This window comes from Nyctibius grandis, chromosome 5 (genome assembly GCF_013368605.1).
Source record: "Nyctibius grandis isolate bNycGra1 chromosome 5, bNycGra1.pri, whole genome shotgun sequence".
In the NCBI taxonomy this organism is placed as follows: domain Eukaryota; kingdom Metazoa; phylum Chordata; class Aves; order Nyctibiiformes; family Nyctibiidae; genus Nyctibius; species Nyctibius grandis.
This window is the reverse complement of record NC_090662.1, coordinates 78,103,339-78,126,835: the sequence shown is the minus strand read 5'-3', so window position 1 is coordinate 78,126,835 and position 23,497 is coordinate 78,103,339. Positions and strand designations below refer to the sequence as shown.

The window sequence follows — 23,497 nt, the reverse complement described above, 5'->3', positions numbered from 1 at the left end:
ATGTAAAAATTTGGACCTTTTAACAGGTTTTCAGTTATTTAAGCTGATGTTTGACTGAAAGTGAGTTTTCACTTTTCAAAATATGATTTCTTCAGTCTATTTCATTATTAAGTGCATTAGGGTTAGGGCAGTAATTTTGTGAATGTTAAGCTATCTTTCATTTCTAATACTGATGTAGAATCCAGTACAAAATTTCAGTTGCATGTAATGATCTGGGAAAACTAGTGATATATGTTATCTAGCACAGTTGGTTACGCTATATTATCTTTTCCTGTATGGTCCTGTAATATATGCACACTAGCTGAGCACCTCACAGAATAACATTCAGTAACACAAGAACCATCTGTTACATGGTTGATATCTAGGGGAAATTGTGTATATAATAAAGTATCTTAATAGGGCATTTTTTAACTTACATGTTTATTATATTTTATAAATGTCTAAATAAAAAAATCAAGTCCCAACGAATTGTAAGAAACAGCTTGCTTTATAAGTGTAGGTATTTGAGGAACCCACTATTTTCTGCTGTTTATAATGTCACTTGACCAATTCCATAATCACCACCAAAGGGCATTGGAATGACCTGTAAGCTTATTAAAATTGAGGGGTGTATGGGTGTGTTTTGTCAGCCCATGTTTGTTTATTTTGAACTTCAGCCTGCCATTATTTATTTGTAGATATTATGCAATGGTTGTCTTACTGATAAATATATTTGGGTGCCTCAGCATGTGTGGAGCTGTCCTTGTTACTTCAAATTCAGTGTGTGTCTTCTGATGATTTCTAGTAACAGTTGAATATAAACATTGGGGAAAAAAAAAAAAAGAGGAAACAGTACTTGTAAAATGCATAGCTAAGGAGCTTTGGGAGGTGTCACGGTTTAAAGCTGGGCCAGTTATTAAACCTGTGGCAGATGCCCTCTGTTATCCGCACCCCCTCCCCCCAAAGGGAAAGGGAAAGGGAAAAGGGAGAGAGGCTTCCGGGTTGGAAAGTTAAAACAGTTTTAATAAACTATAATAATGAAAAAAAAATAATAATAATAATAGAAATAATCAAATATATACAAATAAATATATACAAAACCAAGATTGAGCTCCCCTGAAGTCAGCCACGTCACCACCGGCACTGCAGGGCAGGCTCCGGGAAGGCCCAGGCTGGGCCTAGCAACGGTCGAGAGCTGGATTCAGGGATGTACGGATCGGGATCGGGGGCAGCAGGAAAACAGACGGAGTCCTCCTTGGACACCGGCCATAGCAGAAAGGGGCGCGACCCTCGTGATCCCCCCCCTTTATACCGAGAATGACGTGTGTGGGATGGAATACCCTCGTTGGTCAATTTTGGGTCACCTGCCCTGCCTGCTCCCCACTGCAGCTGCAACCCCCCTTCGGCTCTTCACTTGTAAGCAATGAGGAATTCAGCAGTGACCTTGGTTTCTCTAAGAATAAGTACAGCAAGAGCCTTACTGCACAACATCGCTACTGGTGCCTCAGCGATAACTACAAACTTCGGGCGTTATCAGTCTTGGAGGCAGACACTGTCTGCAAACATGCAGTTACTTAGAGGAGACTTAGCTGAAAGCAAAAATCACTGAAAGGAAAATCGGCCTGGTTTAGGCCAAACCAGGACAGGAGGAAAGACGTATTTTTTTAAGTATGTATTGGCTACTTTGCCACAGAAAGTGCTCAGACTGTTTTTGGACTTTAGTTACTTGTAGATAAGAGCAAGAATATCTCATATATGGGAATATCAAGCAGTGTTAGGAGGCTCGTGATGTACCTATACTTAGATGGTTTCTGCTGCATGTTTTTTGTGTGGGCATTAAGCAAACTAGTTAACAGTAGGTGAGAATTTAAGATCCTTGCTTGTAAGTTTCTTTTTCTTTCTGTAACCACAAAGTCATTGTCCAATGGTAATACCTGCTTGGTAGCACCTTAAGATAAATTTAAGCTCATAGTTCAGAAGTGAAAATATTCATGTCCCATATCTTGTCAGCTCATAGATCTCATTAGAAGAAGTAATTTATATGAGTTAGTTACCCATGTTGGGTATTTTGGTCATTTATTTGTGCTTCATTTGTTTCAAAGGCTGAAAAAGAAGTAGTTCAGGAGGCTGTTCTGAAAGCAGTAGAGGAGGAGAGGAGAAATCTGGAGAAGATTCATGCAGAAGAGAGAAAAATGTGGGAAGCAGAGTGTGACAGACATAAAGAGAAGATTGCCCAGGCTGTTTGGGAAGCCATGCAAGAGCAAAGAAAGCATAATCAAGTTAGTATATTTTACCTTTCTGTGGACCCGCTTTGTCTATTTTGATTATTCTTTTGAGTGTCTTCCTAATGTTATGGTAGATTTTTTGGTGACATCTATCATTCATCACTGCAGCTAGTTGATATTTTTAATGCACAGCGATCTTGTTAGTTTATTTTCATCTAGACTATGTGTATGGAGAGAAATTGGCACGTTCAGAACAAAATTCCTGCAACCTTTTCAGGTACATATATGTAAATGAGATGAATCATTTCCTGTAAGTGCCTGTTTTTGTCGCTGACTTCAAAAGGAGCCCAAGATACTAGCTCAGATATCGGCATTTATGTTGTAGACAGTTTAGGTGACTTTTTTCCTACCTATGTAAGAGAAAAGATGTTACACTTATTCTGCTGGAATTCCATTATCTCTCTTAGTAAAAAGATATTTTTCTAAGACAAAAACTAGAATAGGTATGAAATAAAGAGAGTGTTATAAAAATTGGCAACCTAAACCAGTAATGAACCAGAAACGTTTCTAGAGTTACTTTTTAGGAAGGTGCTTCTATAAAGATAATTTTACATTACTTAACACAAATTGAGAGGGACATTCACAACATTGCTTTTAACAATTGTAGGAATTACAAATTAAATATGCTATAATAGCAGTTAAATTAATGTTCCAAAAGTTGAATTTTGTAGTCTCTGATGCTGGAAATATTTGGGGGAACAGCCTGTAAATTCACTGATTTCTTGGTGGCATACCTCAGTGTTATAGTCTGAAGAATTTTAAACAAGATATGTTTCATTCAGTTGTTGGAATTTGATATTACTGTATTTTTTTATGTCCTGGATAGCAACAACAACAAAAAAAAGGCCTTTAGAATTTGAAGTAAAATAGAAGTAAAATAGCATATCACAGAAGTTTAAAAATCAACTCTTTGGAAGCAGACCCCCTTTCCCTTTCCAGTGTTAAACAGAATTATTAACCTCATAACCTAATCAACTAGACAAAAAAGTTGGGTTTTGGTGCTAAGCCATTATTATCCTCTGTGTTACTTAAGTTTCTAGTGTAAGTAAAATTATTTTACTTTGTATATGGCTTGTTTGCTTCTTCTGAATGTAAAGGTATCAAGTGGTAAGGTGTCAGTTTTCAAGACTGTAGTTTTACTATACCGATAAGCCTCCAGGCACTCAAACTCTTCTTTACAACAACAAGATAAGCAGCTGACTTCAAAGCTAAATTCAAGTTGAGAACAATGGTTCGGGATTTAGTTAGATACAAATCATTTAGACTATCCAGAATGAGAACTGGTACCAGTGGTGTTAAGGATCTTTTAATAGAAGGGAGAGCAGTAAAGTAGTTGTTTACTACAGTAAAATAAAAAGACCGCAATTTTATAGCATGCGGAACATGGAGAGATGAATAGGAGGATGACTATGGTAATGAAGTTTGAGGAGAATTTTGATGAATCCTGAAGATTTTTGGTGAAGGAGTGCCGTAGCTGGATGCATGAGGTCAGCCAGGGTTCTGTATTTACAGATTTGGGGAGCATGTAAAATGTTCCAGGGGTGGGAGAGTGGTGGATTAAGTTGACGTAATGACTCAGGGTAGTTTTACCTTCCCTGTGGAGTGTTCTGCCAGAGTTTCTTGTTGTTGTTGAATACTGCCTTTGAAGTCATCACAGGACAGGATGGTATTAGAAGTAGTATAATTTTGATGGGTGTATTCTTTCAGACAGAGTCTTAAATATACTGAGATGTGAGTACTTTTCTGAGGAAGAAATTCGGGCCTTTCAAAAGGACAGGTTTTTCAGCTCAAGCTGCTAGTTGATCAAGTAGTTGATAGTGTTTGAGTATCTAGTGGTGTACTTGTTATGATGGTAGGTAGCACTGAGGTATTGGAGAGTGCTGTGATTAATTTTCCTGTAAATATCTTGCTCTTGATCTAGTCATGTGTTATTAGTTAATTCCATCTTCTTTATACTGAATAGCTCTGACAACTTTGATAGTAACAGGAATAATTTATCTTATTCAGTTATAAGATGTGATTATTTCTCCTTTGAGTTATGTTCATTTTTCAAATACCTAATCTATTTTCAGTTAAGGAAAATGCAGATTTTTCTTGAGATTTCCAAAGTTATCTCACATAAATGTATAGCATGTTTGAAGTTACAGTCTTTATTTTCCAATTAATGAGTACAAATGCTTTGGGGAGGATGGACTTCCATGTAGAAATTTCTTCCTTGTGGAAATTTTCACTTGTTATCTCTGTCAAGAACTTGCTTGCTGCCTTTAGGCCATTACTGTTACAAACATATGAGAACTACTAAAATTCTCTAGGGACAAAAGAAGTCCTGCAGAGCTAATGTGCCAACTGATAGCCTATATATGGTGTCAGATGTGACTTTGGTTTAGCAATGAAGAACACTTGGGACTACAGGCAGTTTGTGTGCGGGCATTAATTTTTCTGGATTAGAGCCTTTCACTCAGAGTTGTTTCTTATTTATGTTTTTTTTACTATAAGATTTCTCTTTCAAGAGCTATAACTGCACCATTGACTTTCTTGCAATTGTTGTTTAGACAACATAATCTGTCAAGTCAGTTCCATAATGGTCAAAAGTAAAACATACAGTCTAACATTTTAGACAATTAAATGTAAACTTGTGGCCCAGTCCACTTGCCTCATTTAATTCTTTATGCTTCCTGCTTCAAATTGTCACCTGATACTATTACTATGTTTAGTAACAAGTAATGAAAGAACTGAGTGTAGCTGAATGTAAGTGAACATGCAAAATAATCTTTTCGTATCAGACATACTAGAAAGAGCTTTAAGAGCAGTACTCTTATTTCAAGAAAGAGAATGAACTTTCTGACTAATGCATGACTTTGGAACATAATACGAGGAAAGAGAAGCCTGACTTGTTTTTAACAAAATCTCTTTTCTCTTAGTTTATCTTCTTCAATTTGTCAGCAGAGGAAATAATCTGTGTGTGAGAAAGAAAAGATATTTTTATATTTTATTCTCTGTCTTTTTCTTTTCTAGTCTTGTATCACATTAGTAATTGTCATAGAAACCTACATTAAAATTTAATTTTATTCTGCTGTAAGTTAATTTGAAGATATTTGCTTTACTGATTTGAACTAAAACAAAGAAATTAAGCATAGTATTAAAGGGAGGGAATTTTCCTTCACTAATATTGTAAGAGAAAGGTCAGAAAGGATCAGTGTAGTCTTCTGCAAAGAGGTGAGGCAGAATGGCTTCTGGTTATGGCACCCATAAGTAACTCTAGGAATAATTAATGGAAAAATTTGAAGACATTCAAAATTTTATAATTTTCTTTGAGATACAAACCCACTTTATAATCTATGTGGTTTAGATATCTTTTGGTCTGTGTCAGAGCTGAATAACAAAATAGAAGAAATTGAGACTCCAAATTTGACAGCCAAACAGCACCTCAAGAGAATTGTGAATTTGGTAGTAGAAGCTGGGGTATAGTGTCAGCAGACACGGAGAATCATCAGCAAGAACCTATAACCCTGGCCTTAAGAAAAATAATTTCTACCAAATGGGTGTAAATTAAGAACAGAGAAGACACACGTCAATGTAAAACACTGAAAAGGAAAACTAGATGAACCATTAGGGAAAAGGACACTGTCATATGCATGGGGCAAGATTTGGTAAACTAGGTGGGAGAGACATATTTTTAAAACTGCAGCACCATTTTGTATCTGTAAAAGATTTAAATGATGACAATGAGGGAAAATAAATTTCTGTATTGTAATGGTATGAATTTGTTGGCTTCTCCTTTGCCTTCCAGACCAGAAAAGACATTTAGGAGTTTTGATTCTTTGTTTTAAAGGAGGAATTTACTATCCACTAATTTTCTTTATAAAATCATATCATAGAACCATAGAATGGTTTGGGCTGGAAGGGACCTTGAAGATCATCTAGTTCCAACCCCCCTGCCATGGGCAGGGACACCTTTCCACTAGACCAGGTTGCTCAAAGCCCCATCCGACCTGGCCTTGAAACACTTCCAGGGAGGGGGTATCCACAGCTTCTCTGGCCAACCTGTTCCAGTGTCTCACCACCCTCACAGTAAAGCATTTCTTCCTAATATCTAATCTAAATCTACCCTCTATCAGTTTAAAACCATTCCCCCCTCGTTCTATCACTACATGCCCTTGTAAAAGGTTCCTCTCCAGCTTTCCTGTAGGCCTCCTTCAGGTACTGGAAGGCTGCTATAAGGTCTCAATCCATTCTCTGCCCAGCCTGTATTTATGCTTGGGATTGCCCTGACCCACATGCAGGACCTTGCACTTGGCCTTGTTGAACTTCATATGGTTTGCACGGGCCCACTTCTCAAGCCTATCAAGGTCCCTCTGGTTGGCATCCATAAATAAAAGGTGTTATTTTTTCCACCAGTCTTTAAACACATGCACTAGAAGAACCTTGTAGAATTTTATTATATATGAGAAAGCAATTGGAAAAAACCTTCAAGTAAGCTAGTTAACATTTTTTTGGTCAGGCAATTTTACCATAAGATCAATAGAGCTTTGAGATCACAGTTCTGCTGAATCAGGTGGTGAGATTTCCCTTCATCTTCTAAATAATTCGTTTAAAAGAAGAAAAGCTGAATGTTTAGTGTGCAGGGATGATGCAGGTAGTTTTTTAGTCTTGTTGCTGCTGTTGCAGAATGGCCGGGAAGGAGAGCCATGGTGGATGCAAATCTGGAAGTTTTATGCAGATTGCTTGTACTTGTTAGATATTCATGCTTGACAAAACTTGTCAAATTGTTTGTCGTCAGTCAGATGGATGTTGAGTCTGCAGATATGGAGATGCTACTTCCATATAAGATTTATTTTATTAATTTGACATTGCCAGAGAAAAATCTGGGGACTTGCGGACAGTTTAATAACTCATGATTAATATCAAATATTTTGTCACCAAATATGAAGCAGCAGGTAAAGATAAACTCACAGTGAAAGTAGGAACTAAGACATACTGAGTTAACATTTTGGCTTGATGGAGCAACCTTGACATACCCCCTTCTCCTTTTTTTAAAGAAATTAAAGGATTAAAGTAACATGAACATTGTATTTCTTTTCATGAAAGCTTTGACTGTTCCAAGGACTTGAGGTCAGTGACTTAGAGGCATGGGAGTTTTAACTAAATTGAAGATATTATTCTTTGAAGCCTTATAACTGAAGGGGTAAATGAGATATATCACCAAGGAAATGATAAAAGTTTTTCTAGAGCACTGTCTCAAGAGGCTGTAAGGTATTAGAAGTCCAGAGACTGGCAGCATCTTCAGGTTTTATACATGTGTTATCCAGGTGCTTCGTGCTTTTATAAAAGGGATCTTTTTTTAATTCCAAAGAGGATTCTTAGTTTTGGGGAGGGTGGGCTTGCATTTTACATCAGGGAGAGTAAGATCTTCTTGAAAGAAGTGAGGAGTCTTTTGAGTAAAGGTAATGTTCATTTGCACAGTAACTTCATGATCCTCTTACAACACATTGAAAAATCATTATAGATGAGTAACTCATATATTCAGCAGGCTAGATATGGCCTGGCATGTCTCCAGTATTTTTTTTTTCTATTTTTGATACATTATATGATGTTTTTTACAGTGGCAAGGAGAGTTTAATGTGTCTGGTAGTTGTCAGTGTTGAGAGGAGTGCTTGGTGAAATTCTTCCACTAGAATGTTTTATTAGAATAAAGAAGTGGTTGTCCTCTAGATAAGGAGAAACTATGACAGGTAATTTGACTGAAGCAGAAGCTTTTTCCCCAGAATTCAAAATTTCAGTGAAGCTCCTGGCGTACAACTACAAACTTCAGTGAAAAAACAATGTACAGTGCTCTCCTTTGTCATCTTCTTTCTGCTTATTTTTACTCTTTGAAAAAACTAAAGTCCAAAATCTTTGGAGATACAGGATGATGAGATCCATACAATTTTGGATAAAATAGAGGGATGATATATGGTATTTATTATTAGTGGGCAATGCAGAGTAGCTATAGCAGTAGCTACCATAGCTATAATACCATCATGCACAGAACTCTCTGCATGGTAGTTGTTATCGATCATTTTACAAAACTAAATACTGAATTACATAAATGAGGTGAAATCGAGGAGGGAGAGAGGTAGCAAAAGAAGCTAAACAATTTATGCACCACAATTTTTGTTTTGAAGAAAATTCATTACAAGCACAATGAAAGCTGGCAGCTGCAGGGTGAGCCCTGGAAATTTAGGTCCATGTCATAGCTTGAAATTAATAACTCTCATAAAGTACTTGAAGCAAAGAATCACCTTTGTAATTTCCTGAAGGCTTAAATTTAAAATACTGTGTATAATCTACTGTAGTTTACCCTAATTCTCAAGGGGAAAAGAGCCTGAGTTCATCATTGCCATAATCCACACAGCAGATACGTTAGAGACTCAAGTGTTCTGAAGGCTGCAAATAATTAGGAAAAAAAAAAGCCTTTAATTTATTAAAAGAACTAACATAAACTCTACTTCCTCTTGGACATGAGCAAAAGCGCTAAGGCAAAATGATCTTACCAATGGGAAAGTATTTCAGGAAAACTGAGGCTGCAGTGTTTTATTCAGCCAAGCCACAACTGAGATATACTGAGATATACAAAGAACAAATATTTTTGCAAGAAAAGTTAACTAAAAGGCTTATGGAAAAAAATGTGGACTTCCCAATAGACTTTGCTGGGTAAATCTCTAAGCATTTAAGACAATTGAAAATGTTCACACTCCTGAGGGTTCTTTGCAGAATGATAAATTTGTAATTTATTATCTTGGAATGTATTAATACAATTTTACTGGCAAACATCTAAATAGTTGAAAAAAAAAATTGATTCTTCTATACTCTGTGAGCTTTAAAGTATGTTTAATGTTTTTCCATGAGTTTGAATAGCAGTATAGGCCATTGCTTAGAAGGTAAAAGCAAAATGTCTAGAACATACAGTGCTTGAATCCCCAAAAATGAATGGCTACTTACCTGCTACATTATTAAAACTTTTTTGGTATTCATGATCATCTGCTTGAGAAAGTGCTTCTGTTGATAGTTTTGGCAAGCCTGAGTCAATTTTGTATCGGATGTCTTAAGGATTTCCACACCCAGTCGTATATAAGTGAACATGAAGGCATTGCCTGTATACTTACAGAACTGGCTTTTGTTTCTTTTCTACTGTTGCTTGACTTAACTGTTAAATTTTTGTTGAAAAGTGTTATTTGTCTAAATATTTTTCCTCATTTCCATGTATTTGAGAAGGTTGGAAGAACTAATAAATAAAAAAGTTTATCTAAAAAGTTATTTCCCACTTGAACTTTCAGTCAGATTTATTAGCTGTAGAATGGCATTTTCTTAGCCCTATGATCTGTAAAAAACACTTCTTTTTTTCTCATGCATCAAATCAGTAGGGGTATAATGAACATTTTGGAGGATAGTACTATATATATATATATATATATATAAAAATAAGTATTTTATATTTGTCTTATCTTTTTGTTGTCCAGTAAGACTACTTTTAGTAGTTTCCCCAACATATCTTTTTTTAGGTGTCAAAACTATGGGATTTTGTTTATTGGCATCACAGTTTCCTTACCTTAATAAAAATAGAGAACATTGAGTGCAAGTGTGTGCCCCTTTCCTGATTTTGAAATGTGTGAATTAATTTCATATTGTGAATCCAGTTACCTGTCTTTATTTTCTTCATTTGTTGTGCATACTAGTTTTCAGGGTTGTCCTTGCAGAACTTTTCTCATTTGATCTCCTACAATCTCTTTTTATCCTGTCTGTTCATCTCTTTCGTATACACACTTTCTCCTGAACTGCATATGTGTAAACATGCATGCAATTGCTATTCCCATGATGATGGTGCAAAAGTCTGTTTCTTCTTCTACCACTTTAACTGGTGTGCTACATGGTATTATGATATTCCCTACAACTTTATTATGAAATCATCATGCTGTTTTTTAAGATAAAGCTGTTTTCCAATGATCTGTGCCTCCTGGAACTAGTATCTTATTTCTGTGTGATGCAACAGGTGATCTGGTAATATTGGCAAGGCAGGAGATAGGCTAGTTTGGGAACCCCTGTGTTGTGGAGAGGCAAGAGACCACTGGGTAGCTTCTTGGCAGTAGTTTTCTGTGGTACTCCATGATATTATGCTTCTTTAGCAGGATCAGGAACTGTTACTGCCCTAGATTTAGATAGTTGCTTTATGCTTTCTGTGCAAGATTCCCTCTTGGCTCATACTGAATTTGGAAGCCTAACTCACTTTTTCCTCTATGCCCACTTTGAGCTCAATTTCTGTCTACCCTAAAAACACTCATATATCTCTTTGATACCATTTGATGAATACATCACTATCACTTGAAGTTAAATAGGTCTCTCAGTCTTTCCTTTCTTCTTTCCCACTCTCCAAATACTTTCTGGTACCTTCAACACCAACCATGTTGCTTGTTACTCTGGACTGTATCATGGTTTTGTTTCAGATCTAACTGTAAATAAAATTGTTTACATGTTGCTGTCATTTAGGCATCATATCTGTAAGAGATGACATATCATATCTAACAACATAGGTACAATCTTCATCCAAGCTCCCACTTTTCCTGTGTTTTTATTAATGCCTCTTTTTGTTTCTGTCCTAACAATTATAGTTTGTCCTTTCAGAATACTGCCATAATGATCACTTTCCAGCCCTTCACTTTGGGTTTTCTATCACTCTTTCTTTGTTAAATAGGCTATAAACTGCTTTTTGTCTCTGCTTCGGAGTTTGCTTTTGTCTCTTTCTCATCATTATTCACCATATTTATAGTATTTGTTACAAGGAGATCAGCTTTTACCTATAAAACATTTGTGATATTGGCATCACTTTCCCTTCTTTTATGATGCTTTTGTAGTTGGGAGGATTTCCATGTGACATATAATATTAATTTGATTTCCTTAAATACATCCTCAAAACTCTTCTCATCTATGATATACAAAGCATTGACTGCGTTGCCAGTTAAGGAAATACAAAATAGTATCGATTTCTCTGTCTTTGTCCATGTTATTTGTTTCATCTTATACATACATTATAGAATCCTATGGAGGAGGTAGATTTTGAAATACTCCGTTTATTCTGTGTTTTTGAAGTACCCAGTAAAATGGCACATTTGGTATTGCAATTTCAGGAATAAGTTTGTTAGACTTTGTAGGATTTTGATTGGGTGGGAGTGTGTTAATCTTGGAAGAAAAAAAGATACTTTTTTCAGCAACAGGCTTGGATTATATTATAACATTGCTCTTCATGTTCAATATCTTGTGGATTCATACAAGAAGCTGTTGGGGTTTTTTCTCAATATCATGGTTCCTACCCAAATAGGCTATTGATAATATAATATCACATAATGCGCTGGAGATGAGCTTGCTTTTCAGAGGACGTCTTTCCCAGTTTCTATTGCCTTTACTATATTGTTCAACTTTCAGTGGGAGGGTTTGCTTAGTTTTCTCTCAAGAGGATATCCAACCAATATTTTCAGTTTCACTTTCTTCTTGTTTTTCCACCTTCTTGCAGAAACATTAGTGTGTCTAGTGTTCATGGAGACCATGGTGATTCCATAAGGACATGGAAAAGCATTTTTCATTAAAAAAAAAGTTGTATGATCTTGAGTGTGTGAGGAAGCACACAGCTTAGTAGCACTGAGTGGAAACAGATCCCTGCCATTAGATCAGTTTATTTTTAATATGCTTGCGAAGTCTGGAAAAGGAGTAGGCCACTGCAGACTTTAACCATGTCTGACTTCAGAAGTAGTTTGTAGTAGTTTATAACCACAGACATTTTAATTTTAGGGTTACTATTTTCTGAAAAACCACTAACATTGCAGTCTGTGGTTGCATTTCCTAGATAAAATTTAGTGCTGCCACTTGATCTTTGTGTGGAAACAAAAGAATTTTCCTATATAATTGCAAGCCATCATACAGCTTTTTTTTTTTTCTTTTTTCTAATACTGACTGGAGTTCTCTGGTATATGCACTACACTTTTTTCTTTTTTTTTGTGATTACGTGGTTGTGATTCCTAATGTATGGTTGAATATGATTTGTCAATTGAGTACTTGAATAACTTTTTTTTTTAAATTAGGAATTCTAATCTTCTAACTGGTGTCTAGCACATATATATAAAGTCTTGTAAAGAAGCTAACTTTGTAACTATAATATAGTGCTCCAGCCTCTGATCAGATATTTACAAAAAAAAAAGGAAAAAGAAAAAAAAAAAAGAGTTGAACCTCAAGTGTAATTTGTGGAGTCCTCTTTCTCAGCTTCCCATTTTCTTCAATCTATTAAAATAGCACTAAAGGCCTTAAATAATGCTGTACACTCTTTAGCTAAAGATGAAATTAGAGCCAATTTTTACCTTTGCAACAATTGGCCGCGGCCCATCGATCCAACCTGTCCAGATCCCTCTGCAGAGCCTTCCTACCTGCAAGCTTGGTGTCATCTGCGAACTTACTGAGGGTGCAATCAATCCCCTTGTCCAGATCATTGATAAAGATATTAAAGAGAACTGGCCCCAGTACTGAACCCTGGGGAACACCACTTGTGACCAGCCGCCAACTGGATTTAACTCCATTCACCACAACTCTTTGGGCCCGGCCATCCAGCCAGTTTTCTACCCAGTGAAGAGTGTGCCCGTCCAAGCCATGAGCAGCCAGTTTCTCCAGGAGAATGCTGTGGAAAACAGTGTTAAAGGCTTTACTAAAGTAAAGTTCTGTTTACTATGTTCTCTTAAAATTAATCTTAGTATGTGGTATGGCAATTCTCACTCAAATTTTGAGTCATCCACTATGTAATTACAAAATCATTGCAAGACTAAAGAAAGCACAGGGATTAAAGAACTGGGAATAGCTGTTCAACAAACTAGCTATTCCCAGTACCTTTTTGAAATAGGTATTTACTTCTTGAAATATTGGCATTTTGGAATATCCACTGGTTCAGGATTATTCAAAGTTTTCTGAACTGCTGGATGCTGGGAATATGCGGAAAAACTAACATTTATGCTGTAGAGTGAGGCACTGAAAAACAGTGAGGGGCTTGGTTGAATTGTTAAATCTTCGATTTTTTGGAATTTCTAGGGAAGCAAAGAGGACCCTTGAATCTCCTTATTATAAAACTCTTACTTTATAACTATTTTGAATGTGACAAAGGAAAAAAAAAGAAAGTAAAAAGTTAAGGCAACTTCTTTATTTAATAATATAGAAGTAAACAGTAATCCTTGTGGTAAAACAAATAAGGGTTTGAGATGTTAGAAAATAACATTTTTTTATCAACTTAGAATCATAGAATCATTTTGTTGCTCTTGAAACAAGTATCAATAACAAAGAGAAAAACTAACATAGTTCTGGTATGCTTTGCTTATTGCCTCAACAGGATGTTATACAACTTTGCTTTCACTATGATCCGTAACTGTATATTCTTCAGAGATTAATACTGGTCTTAATTTTGGGAATTTGCCATTGTAAATGGAAAAGAATTCATTCCAATTTTATTTTTTCTGTTTTAATCTATGTGTAATAAAATAGTCCTCTATAAAAGTATTGCTAGTGGTTTCTGTTTTCTTGTGTTTTTTTAATAGACTTGTAGAATTTAACTGTGTTCTTATTTGGACCTTTGTTCATATAGTGTTTCAAGTAGCATAATATAAAGGAGAGTTAACATACTTTAAATGATTGTAAATATTTTATTGATGTAAAATTTTTTGCATATTAAGATATAGCACCTTTTCCGTTCTGTAATCTACTTTTAAGAGTTCAGTAAGGTAAATGATGGGATTTTTTTCCATTCTAATACAAGACAGTATTTTGGGACCTTTTGACAAATCAAGCTGGCATGAGAATATAATTATGAGAAGAGCATATTTCTATAATATGTAACATTTTGCCAATTTTTTCTGTTAGTCTTGCCAGAGTTCTGTAGTGAAAGAGGCCTTTGTCTCAGCATTTTTCTTTGGTAAATTCAATTAAAATAGAAAAAAATGATAATCACTTATCACAACTGTGGTTTTCACATTTGCTGTGTTCCAGAGGACTACATAGTTGCACATTTCAAATTTGGGATTTTAGACGATTTCTGTTATAAAGATAGCAAAAGTATAGTTTTGCAGAAGCTATTCAATTTTGGCTGAAAAGGAGTAAATAGCTAAATGTAAGAAATAACACTTTCTTTTTCAGTTGAAACACTTCCATTGAAGAGTCCTTAAAAAAAGTGCGATTTGGTCCAATTCAGTGGTGGTATTCTTCATTTTGTGCACTAATAGCATATGGTAAAATGCTACTCATACACATACAGATGAATTATGTAACTTCATAAATATCTTGTACTTCCAAATCCTTAGAATTCCACCCATTATCCAGAGTGAATCCATTCAATGCCATTGAGTTCCTGTAAAAATACTTTCTGCAAAGGAGACAGAATTGTAAAGCACCAAGAATGCATAAGTTAGCATTCTGAGATTCTGTATTTAAAGCAGGTGTCACTTTTGTAGGTTGACAAATGTTTCTTAAACCAGTAAAGAAAGCAATAAAATAGTTGTCATTCTATCTCAAAAACATTTGTAAAGTTATGCATTTCACCTTATGTTAGTTATTATTCCCGTATAAGTTAGTACGGTACTTCAACAGAATACTTAAAATTGAATGCTTTAAGTACTGCAGCAAAGTAATTGATTTCTTCTAAGCCTGACAGCGTATGTACAAGGTAGTCTCAGTCATGTTGACAAGAGCCTGAAAGCCTGTGAATAATTAAATCAAAAAAAATAAATTAAGCTATCCTTGATTTTTATCTTTTTTCTTACTGAAGTGAAAAATGTTTTTTAGTTTTACTTTCTGTGTACAAACTGTTGCTTAGTAGGCATTATTCTGGTTTAATATTTAGTTAGTAATGGCAATAATAGTTTAATATTTAGTTAATAATGGCAGTGTGCTCAGGTGGCCAAGAAGGCCAACAGCATCCTGACTTCTATCAGAAATGGTGTGGCCAGCAGGACTAGGGAAGTGATCGTCCCCCTGTACACGGCATTGGTGAGGCTGCACCTTGAATGCTGTGTTCAGTTTTGGGCCCCCCACTACAAGAAAGACGCTGAGGTGCTGAAGTGCGTCCAAAGAGCAACAAAGCTGGTGAAGGGTCTAGAGAACAAGTCCTGTGAGGAGCAGCTGAGGGAACTGGGGTTGTTTAGTCTGGAGAAAAAGAGGCTCAGGGGAGACCTTATTGCTGTCTACAACTACCTGAAAGGAGGTTGTAGCAAGGTGGGTGTTGGTCTCTTCTCCAAGTAACAAGTGCCAGGACAAGAGGAAATGGCCTCAAGTTGTGCCAGGGGAGGTTTAGATTGGACAGTAGGAAAAATTTCTTCACTGAAGGTGTTCTCAAGCATTGGAACAGGCTGCCCAGGGAAGTGGTTGAGTCACCATCCCTGGAGGTATTTAAAAAACGAGTAGATGTGGCTCTTAGGCACATGGTTTAGCGGTGGACTTGGTAGTGTTAGATTTGCAGTTGGACTTAAGGGTCTTTTGCAACCTAAATGATTCTATGGATGATGGATCATATCTGATAATGTAGCATATAGCAAAAGAAAGAGTTTGAACTTTGGTTAGATCTTTGGTCCCTGGCCAACAGAGATCGGGGGTGGGGGGGAAGAAAAGGAAAGCAGGAAAAGGAAAAACTAAAGAATAGACCTACCTTCCCCACTCCCACAAATCCAAGTTGTAAATATGTGTCAGAAAATGTCTCTATTACTCTACAGTCAAGCAAACCTATAGACAAATCTTTTCAGCACCTGCTGGTAATGCAGTGTTACGCGTAATCGATAAACAGTAGTAAGGAAGATGGTCCATGTATATTTGCTGTTCATTTTCAAAATGTTTTGATTAAAAAAAGAAACCATACATTTGAATAAATACACTAGAAGTCCTGGTGTGTTCTTTTTTTGAACCATTATTTTTTCCATTATTTCAATTTTTTTTATTTCCATTTTTTCCATGGCTGCATTGCTTTGAGTTTGGTGAAAGTCTGTGCTTAGAAGGAAATTGAGATTCTTCTTTTCCGTGTGCTGCCCTCCAAACCCTCCCTCATAGCAGCTGCAACATGGCCTCAAGGCTGTTTTGCTTACCCATTTATTTTGTTATGCACTGGAGTCTCAGTTCAGCTGTCTCTGTGGTGCATGGCTGTGGTGCAGTAACAGGGGAGGTGAATTTTGGCCCATAGAAAAAAATAGTGTAACAACATTATTTAAAATTTCTATGACTATTGCAACAGTTATCAGGGTTTTTTTCTCCAATTTTCCTGCATGTATTTTTGAAGGACTGTGGAGCTTCTTGCCAAAAAAAAAACCCCAACCCTTTTTTTTTGTGAAGTAGTAATATTTTGGAATAGCTATAAAGAACAGAAATATGCTATATTTTTATTCTTTTTAAAGAAAAATAAATTTCATCCTATGAAATTCTGATTACAGCTTACTGTTTGTGCTAAATATGAATGCACTGAGTAAGCTTGGTGATACTGTTAATAGAAGTGTGTGTCACAAATCCCTGCTTCATTCTGCAGGTGCACCACTAGTGTTTCTGCTACTTCCACTTTTGAATATCTAGCACAAAAGCATAGGCATTGCAAAGGCCACTACCTTCTTTCTAAGACACTCTTGGTCTCCCTCTCGCTCGCCCCTCCAAATCATTGAACATTGTGTGATTATGTTTACTTTATGTTTTGTAGTTTTCTGAAAATGTTACAGTTTTGTATGGTTCATTCTCAGGAATATTATGTTTGTTGCTTCATTTTCCTGAATTTTGGAAACAAAACACGTGGCTAAATAATATTATTACTTACTTCATGAGTGTCTTTGGGATGCTGGGACTTAAGTTTTAGGACAGTGTCCAGGAAGTTGTTCCCTGAGCTGATAACTTGCACAGATAAGTTGTACTGGAGGTGGTAGACGTGTTTTAAGAAGTGGTTCCTGGCTTGCTCTGTTGTAATGCATTTCTAGTACTGAATCAGATTTGATGTAGGATAATGCAAATCTAGGGGATGAGTGGGTGTCCATTGTTGCTTCTTACTGCTGTGTACAGAATGACCCTGGCATTTCCCAAGGTTTGGAAACAAATTTATTGTCATTAGACTCTGCTTGTTGAGATGTTAGAGCAGCCCTTATATAAGTTCTGAACAGCCATGCAACATGGAGAAAAGGAGGCTGAGGGGCGACCTCATTGCTCTCTAGACCTTCCTGAGGAGAGGAATTGGAGAGGGAGGTGCTGATCTATTCTCCCTGGGATCCAGTGATAAGACATGTGGGAAAGGCTCAAAGCTGTGTCAGGGGAGGTTCAGACTCGACATTAGAAAACATTTTTTTACCGAGAGGGTGGTCAAACAGAGGAACAGGCTTCCTAGAGAGGTGATCAATGCACCAAGCTTGTCAATGTTTAAGAGGCATTTGGACACTGCCCTTAATAATTTGCTTTAACTTTTAGTCAGCCCTGAAGTGGTCAGGGAGATGGATTAGACAATTGTTGTAGATCCCTTCTAACTGTAACTATTCTAGTCTATTTTATTAATAGCAACTAGTATATCCCTGCTTCTCTTGGAGTGTAATACCTGTATTGCTTCCTTTCCTTCTGCTGTTAGGGAACATTATATATCTATTAACACAGCTTTAAGGTGATTATTTTGCTCTTTAGTGATCAAAGTACTGAATTTATAAATTTTTGTAAAGATGTTGCATACATTTAGGATAACTATTATTGAGAAAGGAGTGTGGTCATGATAAAGTTTTAGTAGGAAGGAAAGGGATGACCTGTATTACATTTGTGAAATACTTTTAATATTTACAGTTAAGTGTTTTTCTTTTAAAAAGGAAATTCTCAAGGAAGCATTAATGGAGGAGCAAAAACGAAGTAAAGAGGCAATCGAAGAAGCAGTGAAGAGGACAAAAGAGGAACTGATGGAATATATTAAAGAGCAGAAAAGGGTGAGTTACCAGTGGCTAATGGATTTCACTTCATGCAGTGAGAAATTGGTGAAGTCTATGAATCCTGAAACCTGTCTTAAAATGCACAAGAAAACAGAATCAGGAATTATGTCTTCAGATTTGTCACTCCTTGTTACTCTGATATATTTCTTCATGTATATTTATAGAATTTTAAGTTCATCACAAGCCAAAAAGCAGAAATTAATACATCGGTTGAAATTTACAGTATTTCTTATTACAGTAACTTAAAGATGGGGTAGAAATGCAGTCCGTCGAATTCAAATTGTGATCTGAGTTCAGTTCATTGGAATCATTCAGTATCAATAACAGACGCTGTTTTATGTTCACAGATGACCTTTGTTGTGCAGTTTGCATGCACACAAAGGTCATTAACTTTTCCTCTCAACTCGTATTATATGACAGCCTGAAAATGTATTGGTATTCTATTCAGCATGATTTATAGCCAGTGCACTGGTCTTGTTATGAAATGTTGTTATGTTCTGAAACTTGGCTTTGAGTATTCTGTTAATGCTATGAATTGCAGTTTAATGCTTGTGTATAAACAGTAAAATGTAACTTAAAAGACAGTTTGATTTGCTTTCAGTAGAAGGAGAAAAAATTAACACACTTCTCCCCTTTGAGGCTCTTTATAAAAATAAAAACAAAAAAATAATTAAAGAAACCTCTTTCATATGGCGGTAGAAGCCCAAGATTGAATTCAGTTATTTCAGTATTCTCAATAAACAAAGTCACTAAGCTTGAATCTAATTGGTAATGTTGTCCAGAGAAGGAAGTAGAAATAATGTGTTTGGCCTCTTCTGTTCCCTGCTTTTATGAGCTGAATAGTATTATGAGAAATGGGATTTAAATTCAGAAGTTTCACTCTACTCCTAGTTAAGATTAGTATTGGATGAGCTGTCTTCCATTACACTGTGCATGGAGAAGTTTACATTTAGCAGTATGGGTCTTATTGTCAAAGACATTTAAACAGATGTTGGGGGGAAAACACAAGCCATAAGGAAGTTTGAGCTTGTTTATATCTGAAGTTGGTCACTTACAAAGGATAAGCTGTGTGGAAAGTGAATATAAGTCTACTATTAAAATAGCTTGTATCATAAATAAATTGGTCAATAGGACCACTAGTGCAGATCATCTAGTCCACCTAATGCAAGACTCCTTACTATTGACAGCTAGATCACACCATTTTGAATTGACAGTAATTTCCTGCAGGCACTTCAATAGCAACTCATCTGTTCTTAATTTTTTAGATTTCCATTTGGGTCAGGAATGGAGACTTTCTTATGTTTTCTTTCCACTTACACACAGTTGGAGCTCATTGCCGTTATTGCATTGTCTGACTACTGTTAGTCTGTCTTGTCCATGTGAAGTTTTCACAAATCAATGAAACAATAGAAATATTTTCAAAGAAACAAAATCTTCTTTGGTTTATCTAGTAGTAGCATCATTTCCATTCATTCCATAGAGTTCTCGAATATCAAAATATTTCAGTCAATGGTTTTCCCATATTGATCAATTGACACATATTTCCATTCATTTAAAAAAAAATCGTATGTAAGGACAGTTAGCTTTTTCTGGCGTAAGATTTATAAAGTCTCTCTATATTTAAGTTGAAAGTAGAAGATGTTTTTAACTCCAAATCATTTGGCATAACAGCTTTTATGTGATTACATAAGAGGCAGAGTAAATGGACCTTGGTCAAAGCCCATGCACCTGTCAGTAATAAATATATAAATATACTTCATACTAAAAAGTAGCAGCTTGTGGGAAGGAATTTCTAGAAAGAACTCAGGAAAATGCCTCGCTTTCCTGGCTGAGATTCGGTGATGGTTTTTTTCCTTCGAGTGATGGAACTTATATTCTTCCTGCTTCCAAAACACTGGAAGACTATTGAAAAAACTATATTTAGCCTAGAATTTTCTGTTCCAGTATCTAAATTTTGTAGGAAAATTTGCTTGAGAGAAATTTGACTGATTAGAACGGGTATATAGATCTACTAGATCTGCTGTCTTAAGAGACTAAAGGTTGAAATAAGTACAAGTAAGATCATGAAGATGTGTTGCATTTAGTATCTGTCAATCACATGCTTAGTTTCACCTCAGTTCAGTTGACTTGAGAACAGATCTTGCTTGATTTTTTTTTCCCTTTTTATATTGAAGGTAAATTAAAATTTATTCTCCACGTGTCATCTGAAATGTCCTTCTATTTTTGTATTTCTATTTATACATCATTATTCTTTTTTCATTCTTTTACGTTTAAAAAAGCATCTTTCAATAGGAGCAAGGTAGTCTTCTCTGTAGGTCACTTCACACATTTTTTCTTTCTACAACTATATTTTTTAACCTTTGACTGATATTTAGTTGTTTATGGTTAAGATTTAAAATGCACATGATTAATCTTTAAAATACCAATGTTTTGCCAGATCATATAGAACTAGTTTTATAAACACTGAACCTTGCACTAGGGCAACAATGTTAAAAATTTAATGTAACTGAAGCCAATCTCAAAATAATAACAGATCCTGTCCTTCAATGCATTTTAGTCCCCAACAATTGTTTAGTCCCTATCATTTAGTCCCTCAACAATTTTAGTCCCCAACGTAATGGACAAAGCTGCTTTTCAGAGAACGTTCTAGTAGAAAATTCATTAAATTACATTTTAGCATTAAGTTAACTGTGAATGATTTTTAATCTTTCCCTTGCCTTCAGCATACCAACCATGCATTAAGGAACTTAGTATTATTTGCAAATTTGCAACATATCTTTGTTTTGGATATTTGTTCTATTTCCTTTTTTCACAAGAGGAACTTAGTTTAGTTGTATTTAGTATTCAATATGTTCAAATTCTAATTCACTTTAATTTGGTACCTGTTGGATCATTTAAATCAACATGGCTGCTGCAGAGAAGAATAAACACAAACATGAGGGGTTCAGTACAGAAAAAAAATCACTCAAACTCGAATATTATTTTTTTTAAGACGGGTTGAAAATTGATTGCTGGTATTTCTGTTTCTTGAAGTATGGAAATACTAAGTATGTCTCTGTTTCTTTATAAAGTGTTAATAAAGCAAGTATTGGTTGATACTGATTTTTACATTTAAAGATGCACTATCAAAATTACTGTTGTATTGATAGCTCATAACTCCAACATTTGTGGTACTCTCAGTACTTTTATAACTTTTTCTCAACTGAAGTGAAAGACATTGTTTTAAATACTTAAGAGGGGATTTTTCTGAAACGGATGTTTGGCATTTGGAAGACGCAAGTTAGTATTTTCCATTAGTTTCAATTTTATTGGAATTTCTTGTTAAAAAAAAGTATCATCATGGTTTTCTTTTCTGCATATTTCATGAAGAAGCAGTACATAAGAGCATGTCTTTGTATTTGACTTGATCTTTTGTGCAGTTGAAACACTTAAGCAAAAGTTACACATTTTTTTTCTTGCTTTGTGGACATGGTTGAATTTTCCTTCACCATGATGATGGTTTTTGTCTAGCTATCATGTTGCAAAAGTATTCTTTATAAAAACCAAGGAAAAATATAAACATTCAGAAGTGTTTGTCTCTTAAGCTAGGTGCTGTATTATGTCTGTTCCAAGAGGTTCCTATGATCTTATTTTACCAGAAGCCTCAAAACTGCTATTTTCAATCTTGGTCAATACAAAACAGTCTTCTGATCACGTAGCTCATTCTGCTTGCATGCAAACATATGTTTGCATTCAAACACTGCTTTGTACAATTAATTCATTAAATCCTGCTCTTAACAATACTTAAAATATGACATTAATTATTACAAAGTGGTCTAGTAAATACAGTTAGAAGATGTCACCTTCAAAACAAGCAGGAAGATATACTTCTTCCCATAACATGGAACTCCTTGCCACCAGATGTGATAGATGCTAAAAGCCTAAACGATTCTTTTTTTTTTTAAAAAAAAAGGTTACTAGGCAAATTTATTGCAAGAAAAGTCCATCAAGAGCTGTTAAATGCAAACATATTTTGCTCTGGCTAAGGTAGTAACTGCGTCAGTGCATACTTGTCCTGTTACACTCTTTTATAGGTACTTGCTGTTTGCCTCTGGTAAAGACAGGTGCTGCGCTAGGTGGACATTAGTCTGACATGTACTGACATGTTGCGTACAGCCTATTCTTGTGTTCTTGTTATAAAAACAAAGTGAATAGAGAGTAAAATAATTTACACAACTGTATCTTCTTTTTTTGTTTTGTTTTGTTTTTTCCAAATCCACTGGCTTTGTGCTACATCATGGGGAAGTACAAAAGGAGGCACTTGGTTGTTCTCAATTTCCTCAAGAGGACCAGTGTAGTAGCAGCAGCAGCAGCTACCACATTTGTAGGACCGACCTGTGGCTTATGTACAATTTGTTGCCTCAGTACTAAATATGGACATTTCTAATCTGAGTTCTTATTTTGGCATATGTGCAATCAACTCTTCTGTGTCTACCAGAAAAGAAAAAAAAAAAAAAGAAGGATTTGTGGAAAGTGGTAGGATACTAAAAATTAAATTATGACTAAAGGTCTAATTCCAAATATTTCTGCGTTTAATTGTCTCAGGAATGTTGAAGAACCGAGCTCTCAATAAATCCATTATGCTTTCACGTCATGAACTAATACATACATGGACTTCATTAAGACATTTTTTAAAATGAAATTATGAAACTAAAACCTGGTACTTAAAAGTAAAAACTACTTGTGATATGCATGCCTTCAGCCCATCATCCAGGTCAGAAGAGTCAAATGTTACTTTAAAGCATTTCTGTAAACATTTGTAAGAAAGAAAACAAATAACAATGTCAAAAGCTTATCAGTTTGACAGCCTGTTTTAGATATTGTATTTTCCTGGAATACATTTTTTTGTGAAACATACATTTTGTTAGGCAATGTAAATTAGATCTATTTTGAAACAGGAGATAGCATCTCTGACCAACTCTGTGAACCTGTGTTTGGGAGGATTAATATAAGTGTTCCTATGAATTCAGTAATTTTACTCTGTATATTTTCAGTGGAAGATACAGAGCCGTAGCAAGATTAGATGAATAAATGCACTTGGTATTATTCCAGGTTGTCAGCCTCACTGCTGTCTTCTGTTTTTGGTGGGCAGCTGCAGCAGCAAGTAGAGCTTGCTGTAGTTATCCCTGTTTGGTTCCCTGTTCATGCTACCCATACTGTGGATCCCACAAGCTATATAGCTATCATGTGTTACGCCAGTTTTTTTTGGTAGAA

At 35.6% G+C, this 23,497-nt stretch overlaps 1 protein-coding gene across 1 annotated transcript in view; it reads left to right on the top strand.

The window, feature by feature from the left end:
• CCDC91 (coiled-coil domain containing 91) overlaps positions 1-23,497 on the top strand; it is a 160,425-nt gene that overhangs the window by 103,340 nt on the left and 33,588 nt on the right. The window contains 2 exon segments of the mRNA XM_068401709.1: positions 2,082-2,258; positions 18,128-18,241. Coding sequence (XP_068257810.1) covers positions 2,082-2,258; positions 18,128-18,241 — 291 coding nt within the window.